The sequence below is a fragment of the Vigna unguiculata genome, unplaced genomic scaffold, assembly GCF_004118075.2.
Source record: "Vigna unguiculata cultivar IT97K-499-35 unplaced genomic scaffold, ASM411807v1 contig_325, whole genome shotgun sequence".
In the NCBI taxonomy this organism is placed as follows: Eukaryota; Viridiplantae; Streptophyta; class Magnoliopsida; order Fabales; family Fabaceae; genus Vigna; species Vigna unguiculata.
The window spans coordinates 77,392-86,239 of NW_021011032.1; the positions used below are offsets into that span (position 1 = coordinate 77,392).

The 8,848-nt window shown below is 32.7% G+C and overlaps 1 protein-coding gene across 2 annotated transcripts; it reads right to left on the minus strand.

The window, feature by feature from the left end:
• Positions 1-2,681: 2,681 nt before the first annotated feature.
• On the minus strand, positions 2,682-7,741 carry LOC114171664. Of its 2 annotated transcripts, XR_003601620.1 has the most exons (7): positions 7,643-7,741; positions 7,407-7,512; positions 7,249-7,325; positions 7,111-7,176; positions 3,802-3,889; positions 3,660-3,719; positions 2,682-3,464 (listed from the first exon to the last, which is right to left on the minus strand). XR_003601620.1 is itself a non-coding variant. In XM_028056543.1 (6 exons), the coding sequence occupies exons 5-6, from the start codon at positions 3,699-3,701 to the stop codon at positions 2,859-2,861; spliced, it is 648 nt and encodes a 215-aa protein (XP_027912344.1). In that variant the 5' UTR covers positions 3,702-3,719; positions 3,802-3,889; positions 7,111-7,199; positions 7,407-7,512; positions 7,643-7,741; the 3' UTR covers positions 2,682-2,858. The 2 variants fall into 2 exon arrangements, 1 of the variants encoding a protein (XP_027912344.1); XM_028056543.1 differs by lacking the exon at positions 7,249-7,325 and having other exon boundaries at positions 7,111-7,199.
• Between the last annotated feature and the right edge of the window lie 1,107 nt (positions 7,742-8,848).

The window sequence follows — 8,848 nt, forward strand, 5'->3', positions numbered from 1 at the left end:
AGAAGGATACAATGAATGTGTGTGTGCCATGAATGGATTGGTGATTTGTGAAATAGACGAAGGAATAAAGTTGGGGTATGCTGAAAGCATACCCAAGAATGCAAAGAAAAATGAAAATGGCAGCAAAAAGGAAATTGAAATTGGACACCTGAAATCTGAAAATGATAAATCAAAACAAATAGTACCTAATAGGAATGAATTGAAAAGAAATTGGCAGAAGAGAAAAACAAAACAAAAAGATGGTTGGAATAGGCTAGAGTCATAGCACTTGCAAATTGTTGTTTTCCTTTTTAGCAGTAAGTCTTGCTTGTCTTGAAAAACAAAGTTTTTTTATAGTCCAACCACGTTACAAGCCCAAAAGACCTTTGTGATCTTTGCCAATCATGTCTACATAGCTGTGGAGAATGAAAATACAAAGCTAAGTGGACAATTGTAAAGGATGATAAGACAACAAACACTTTAACAACTTCGAAGGATGCAATTATGCACTTAAGCAGAAAATCATTTGAGAGACCTTGTGTTTAATCTTTAACTATGATAACTTGTGTCAAACTGATTTCATTAGTTCTAATTCAAGTACTTGATTGCATTTCTCTTAGCTTTTTGATAAAGTGTGATTTATGAATTTCTAAACAACCATGATCAAATCTTTTTGAAACCATTTTGTGGAACTGTTTCAAGCTTTTTTTTAGGACAAGTAAAGAGCTAAAGTTGGGACATGTTGTTAAGTATCTAGTATTAGTTAAATTGCATGTCATTTAGACACTTATCTTGTATTAATTCTATGAAAGAATGATCATAAAGGCCTTAATTACACATATTGTGGTTATGAGAAAATATAAAAAGTGAAATTTGATACATTTTATGCTCTTTTGCAAGTAAAATGAAGAAAATATGAAGTTGTTACTAAGCCCCAAAAGTTGCAGCTCAAGCCAGAAAGATGAACTAAGAAAAAGTAAAATTTAAGCCTACAACTAAGTAATGAAATTTGACGCTAAGTAACATTTTAAGAAACCTTCACTGCAAGGAAACATTAAGCTCCAAATTTGAAGTTAAGCATAAAAGGAAAATCCTCGTGGCAAGGAAACCTCCCTCCATTGCTAAATATGATAAAGATATATTATGGTAACTCAAAATAATTAAAAACAAAATATGAATTACAAGTAGACTAAATACCTTTCCATATAAGAATACACAAGAGCAAGAGTAATTACTTATGTCCTTCGTTGGTATGTAAGATGAGTCAATGTTAGACTGGTTTTCATTATGGTTAGAATAATAAGAATTTGGAATCATAAAATGATCAAAGATTAAAAAGGGAAAACATGTGTCCTAAAAAATGTGACATTAGGTAACATATCATATCTTTTGGTAGTTGAAGGGTTATATTTGTATATGTTTTTTTAACATAAGAATATTTTAGAAAAATATATTTAACATTTTCTGTAAAGTGTTTATCTAAACCTTAAGAGGCATTAGGAACCACATAAGAAGAATCAAACATCCTAAAATTAAGAATGACAACGATACGAATTGTACATACCTTTTACGTGTTACTTGCTTCATCTAAAATGAAAAAATGAATGAAAATGAAAAGTTTTTACAAGAAATATGATTAAAGATACATGAAAGTATTCATGGATCTTAACCTTCTACAAATAAAGAAATACAAGTTGTTGAAATGCTTGAAACAACACTAAATATGAGTACGTGTGTTTTAATACAATTACATATTTCATAAAGAACTATAAACACAACCTTGACAATCTAACACTTAAATGCATTTAATATAGAAAAATGCTGCAGCCCAATTAATTTTGTCTAAGCTTGAAAAACTAATCTTAGTAACAATCATATTACTTGAAGGCTGCTACTTCCCGCACCACTTTTTTTTCTTCCACTTTAAATTTCCCCTTTTACCCCTAATTCAAAGTAAAAATCCAAAATTACTTTTCATTCCCATTTCCCCTTCCCCTTGCGCTTGTGCCATCCATATTAAAAATACCTTCCGTACCAACCATTTCGGAATAAAAAAAAAAAATCCAAAACAAGTGTTTCAGAAATTATTTCAAAATTCGAAAATATTTGTATTCTAAATCCAGAAATTACTTCTGGAATACCCAACCAAAAATCGAAAATATTAATAAGGTGTAGGAATTTTTATTATAATTTTAATGAGATTTAATATAGGAATTTCATATCTTATGGTGGTGTAGGAAAAGTCACCCTTACTTGAATTAATAAGTTATTTAAATGTAGTATACAATATGCAACCTTCTATAAATAAATTAATGATATCTGAATGAATATTTGTAATAACTATATAAAAAGTTTAGGACGAAACTTAGAAAAAGAAAATGTAAGTTTGAGGGTTAATCTACTTTTGACGCTTCTCATTATCTCTTTCGTTTTTTCTCATATATATATATATATATATATATATATATATATATATATATATATATATATATACATAATATGGAGAGGAAAATTTTACTGAAATGTGCAAATAGAGAAAAAAATGGTAATAGTAAAAATAACATGTTAGCAGAAAAGAAAAATAAGAAAAAATGGGAAAAAGGCTCGGATAGTAAATAAGAAATCAAATCAAAATATATTAAAAATATCTACTTAAACTTTCCCTAATCTTTGAATCTTTTGCTAAAAGCAGCAGATAGACATTTGTGCAAATATAGTGTGTAATATTAGTATTAAGAAACCTTTGCTGCAAAAATATATTTACTGTAACATTACGCATGATGGTAAAACCATAAGGGAAACAAATGACTAAACAAAAAATGTTACCACTACAGTATTCAAAACTTTGCTGCAAAAAGTGGAGCACCAATATTCGAATTTCATTCTAAAATTTCTCCCTCTTCATCAGATTTCTCAAATCCTTCTTTAACCAAGGAAAAAAGTTCTTTGTGTGGATTATTATGTACAATAGAGTCATTCTCATCCACATCACTGTCTTCGTCTTCACTACTATGATCATCATTATTTAGGCTAGCAATTTTTTTGACAGCTCCCTCGTTCCCGCGTTTAGGAATATCTTTTTTAGTGTCAACTTCAGACCAGTTCTCTTTAACCATGACTGATGGATATCTAAGTGGCTTATCAGGACAATGTTTGAAGAAAGAATTTATTACCATGAACCTGAAAACCTGAAACAGGTGGCTCTTATCCTTGCTTATATCTGCACTCAAGAGTTTCTGCAATAAAGTTGGCTTCCTCATTTTTAATGAAGGGCTTTCTGAAAAGTCAGCAAACTTTTGCTTCTTGCCGAACCGACCTTTTCTGTCTAATTTCTTGTTGAACTTGTTTTGGAACTTTCTTTTGTCACTAAATTTGTTTTTCCCTTCATTCTGAAGACCTTGATTATCAGAATTCTTAAGGTAGTGTGATGGTATTTCAGCAACTTCGATTCCTAATTCAGCTTGCTTTGCTAAAACCTCCTTAAGCTGCAAAGACAAGATATATACACTGCTAATGAATTGGAATACCATTTGCTGAGTTCAAGGAATATTTATGTCAGCACATATATTTCCTGCTAAAAAAGCCTATTTTCTTAACTTATATATTGAACATTATTAAATTTTACATGATAATATTATATTGGGAAGTGTTACATGCTAATAACATCCCTCTAAGTATACCTCTCTTTGTAAGACCTCCCTTTTAATGACCTTGGAGTCCATCGGTCATTCACAGTGCCTCTGCAATTAGTATTCAGGAATTGATATTTAGAAAATAACATCTGATAAACACAAGCAGTAGATACATCAGTTTGTTTACAACCTTCTGAAAGTTGTTACAAGGATGATTCTTTTTCCGTGCTTCACGCCATTGTTTGATTTCTTGCTCAGTGTAAGTCACAGAGAAAGATCTAACCATTCAAGAAATGAAATAATAGCAATCATTAAAAAATCAGGGTTAGAGTTAAGGTATTTTCAGTATAAAAGAATAAGTTGAGAAATTCGAAGTTTAAGAAAAGTAATTTAATAGTGAAAAGACAATAAAAATCTAATAAGAAAGCAGACAATTTATAAAAATAACACCAAAAGCAAATCTAATTTCATTTAGAAGGTTATCTGGATTCTGGAAAACATTTATTTGGACAAAAATCACAAGTCTGGTACCGAAATTGTGAAAGGCCACAACCTTATTGATTCAATATGTTGAAGGGAGGCAGGACGATGTAATTATATAGAACCACATGTGTTGTTTGACTACCACACTTGTCTTACACACAACACATACTTATGTCCATGTTGAATGCAAAAGTTAAAAATACTATACTAGATGTATTATCTGTTTATCATGCCTCCATTACAAGAATCAATTTGGAAAATTTCCCTCCAACAGAAATTTCCATATGTAAGTCTTTGCCAACTGTTTCACCTTTCTAGTCGAGAGCATCTTTGCAAAAAAGATTCTATTAATCAATTGTTTGGTGCAACATATATGATTTCTTTAATTGAGTTGCACCAAAGAATAAGTTTTAAAGAATTAATCTTTCTAGAAATAATTTAAATTTCATAGGTCTAAAGAAAACAAATATAAATATATAAAATCAAATTCTAAAACATTCTTTAATGAATAATACTTCTCTCACTCGTGACTAAATTTTTTACCACTTGTTTCTTCAAATATTCAAATAAAATTCACTAATAATGATTAGCAAGTATATGTGGGTTGAATACCATGATATCCATACCCGTTTTATTAAGAACCGAGTAATTGAAATACTCTTGTCCATTATCCATGGTTATCCATTAATAATATTCTTTTAGAATTTGTTACGAATTTTATCCACAGATTTCCTCGAGTGTAGATTTATTTGTCATCCCTAATTCTACTATCTATCTTAGTGGGATGTATTTCTTATCCTATGAGAAGAGCTAGATTAGAAGGCAACATGATAGAATAGTCTACCTTTCTACTCTCACACCACTCCAACTCCATTATTATCATTGTCACCACCCCTGTCATAATTGTCCCTGCTCTTGCCACCATCCCTCCCATTATTGCCTCTGTTACCATTTTCACTACCCTTATTGTTGTTGCCACCACCCCACATACACCCGCTCTACTATCATACTTGAAAGAATTAATGTAAACGAAAGAAGATTTTTATTCAAATTGATTCAAAACAGTACATCCACTTCTATATATAGAGAACTCAAACGTTAAAGTAATAATTACAAGAGATCTTTAGAATCTACTAACAACTTCTAGTAATTTAATATCCTAACAACACTCCCCCTCAAGCTAGTGGAATGGATATCTATCATTCCTAACTTGCATGTGAAATCATGAAATCACTTACTAGGAAGACCTTTTGTAAACAAATCTGCTAACTGAAGTTCAGATGGGATATAACAAGTAGTAACAAGGCCACTATCTAATTTCTATTTAATTAAGTGTCGATCTATCTCTATGTGTTTGGTCTATCATACTGAACTGGATTGTGAACAATGCTAATAGCTGACTTATTATCACAAAAGATAAAGAATCATAGGTTCTTAACATGCCACTTTAAGATCATTTAGAATAATTCTCATCCATAACAATTCACATAGCTTGGAATTTAGCCTCTACACTAGACCTTGCAACAACATTTTGTTTCTTATTTTTCCTCACCAAATTTCTACCAAGAACATGCAAATATCCTAAGGTGGATTTCCTATCTATGACAAACCTTGCATCATCTGCATCAATTGGTATTTTTCCTACCATGATTCCTAAACATAACAAACTAGAAAATGTTAATTGGGAGAAAAATCATCTTTGTTTGGTCTCTATTATATTTGGCTAGTTAGAAATTTAAGTATGAGTTGAAAGTTCCTCATTGAGTAAAAATGAAAAAGTTGAGTGATGTATAAGGTAAAAAGACCCACAAACACAAATCCTTAAGATTTTGGGTTGAAAATGGTGCCATGCTTTCTTCTATGGATTTGCTCTAACTCATTGGTATTAAATCTCTTCAATATATCCTCGTAGAAAATTCCTAATATTACAACCCGATGACATGTCTTGGTGGCAAACTCAAACAAAGGCAAGCATGCCCCATTTTGGTAAGAATTCTATAGTAGTTAGGGTTAGGAGAAGTGTGTTGAGATAAATGGGAAGGAGGAGAACAAGCATGTCCTGTAGCTTAGTCTTTGAATCATGTGCGTAAAACCATATCAAATTCCTTGCTTATTATGGCTATTAAAGAAAAACATAAGGTCAACTTCTAAAACTAATTTAACTACCCAAGGAACTCCTCTTAACACCTAATCATCAATATCAAATACCCATGAATCTATATAAGAACCATTAAAAGGCAAAAAAAGTTACCATTGTTAGACCCTTAATGCCACATACACTGCAAGAGTGTGTGCAGTCATCCCAAATAAACTTTTATTTTCAGAGATGTTCAAAGCATGACCTACAAAGTACAGTGGTGGACACAATTGTGAGCCTGTAACATGGCTTGATGGTTACCATTATGTCCATCTAGTATTTTCAGTCTCAGATGTTTTCTGACTACCATGCTTCATCTCACAGTTCAAAATTAAAATAGACCGAAATATTTTCCTGTACTACAACATGCTTAAATGCCAACAATTTTTACATTGCTAACCTTTAGCTAAAATGAATAGTTGATTAATGCATGTATTAGAGCTGGTTACAAATAAGGGTTAAATATAGAGTTGGCTTTCCCTATGGCCCATAGGTAGTGAGTAATGACAGTTAAGAAAACTGGACATTTGTACACAGAATCAAGGATAATATGCCAAAACTTCTAGCTGAGTGGCGAGAATTTTCTATTAACATTGTTCTACTTTTGTGGTGTACATCATTCTTTTTCAAGTAAATTCTCACATTTTCAAGAAAATATTACATTCAGTTGATATCTACTAGCATCATTTTTAGCACTCCAGAATCAGCAATGTAAAATAACCTTCAATTTCAGGAAGTAACAAATAAACTAAGAACTATTTAATTAGCATCTCGTTGTTACACATTATCATTATCAACAAAGACAATTAAAAAAGGACTGCAAACAAGTAATAGACTGGTACCAGATAAAAAAGAATCAGAAAGTGAAGCAGAAGCTACCTTTCTAGTTGCTGCTTAAGTTCCTTTGATCTTACACTATCATGTGCTGCCCTCCCACTGTAAGGGCTTGTTTCCATCACAACATTAGCCTAACCATAGAAAATATTTCATCTGGGTAACAAGGTAGAAAGTTCAAACCTCTTCCATTATGATCTTTAAGAAACCCAGTTCTGCGCTTTCCATTATTCACATCATTAAATTTAGACTTCTGGAATCTAAAGAAATAGGACAATTGTAACGCCGAGGAAAAACATGCAAGTGATCAAGAGTAACAAAGAGAAAAAAAAATAACATACCCTCCTTTAAACCCCCCTCGTGTTGGTCTATTTTTGAAGTTTTTGCTGGGTGATCCATTCCAGTTGGTATTTGGAACATTAGTTTTAATATTCCATAAGGATTCACCTGCAACAATTATTGAGATTTGCAGTAAATATAATACCACAGCTTCATTTACAATAGTATTTACATGTAGTAGAACAATAAATTCTGCTAACATACATTGAAAAGACATAAAACACTTCAGTTTAAATACCTGTGAGTGCGACTTTAAAAGTGCAGGAGGTTGAGAGTTACTTGTATGAGCCAAATCAGAATTAAGTGACCCAGAAGTATTCCCTTGTAATTGATGAGATGAAAAGGCGACTGTGATACAAAAGCATTTGCATTCACGTTTGGTGGAGCAAGGTTTTTCTCGTTCGGGTCAATATGCAGCCGACATGCCTTCCAGGCTCAAAACCTAACTGTGGACTTGGAGAAAGTAATGAACTCTGAGGGACCATAGCCTGAGGCAGTTGTTTGGAAACCCAAACATGGGAAGAACCAGGATGCATGCCATGCGGAACCCCTTGAGAAGGGCTTGACAATTGTGTAGGTAACTGTTGATTCATATTCTGCATAGGATAAGGGGCACGAAATTTGCCATTTGGCATACTCATATTCACATTAGACGGCTGAAATATATTAGAAATACTCTGTGCCAACATTTGTCCCTGTAAATGAGACAAATTGATTTGAGCTGCATTCAGTATGACTTATCCCTAAACAGGATACATTGGATTGCTGTAATTGGGATTGCCAACGTTATTTTGGGGACCTAAAACCCCCACAAGGGGTTGACCCTGTTGATGACCAGGCATACCCATTTGACACAGATGCATCTGATCGTTTTGCAAGGGAAAATGATTATGATTTGCAGCATTCATGAAAGGTGCCACATTCATGGGTAGTCGCTGCATAAAAGGGGGTGACAGGCTTTGGCTTTGGTGGTTGCCAGAACAAAATTGGGGCTGGGGTGTCATGCCCACACCATTGTTTTGTAAGAAATTTTGATGGTTAGGATTAGGAGCATAAGGGGGTTGGGTTTTGGAGGAGGAGTTGGCATTGTTAGCCATTATGTTAACATAAATACAAGAAACTTATACAATTCAAAGTTTCAGTTAAACACAGTTTTCGAATCTGAAGGGTGGGAAGGAACACAATAACTCTGAACGTGGTCAAAGCAAAAAAGGACAACAACCTCCATTAAACACAGTTTGATCATTAAATATATGGAATCTGCCTGCATGCCAAATTTAACAAGATTGGAAATATCAGTTAAGAAATGAACCAAACAACTGAGGAAGAACAACAACCAATTGAGAGACAATGACAAGACAAATAAAAAAAAGGTGACAATCAGAGGCAAATAACTGTTGAGAAAGAAGGCTTACCAATTGAGAGAGAATAACAAGACAAATAA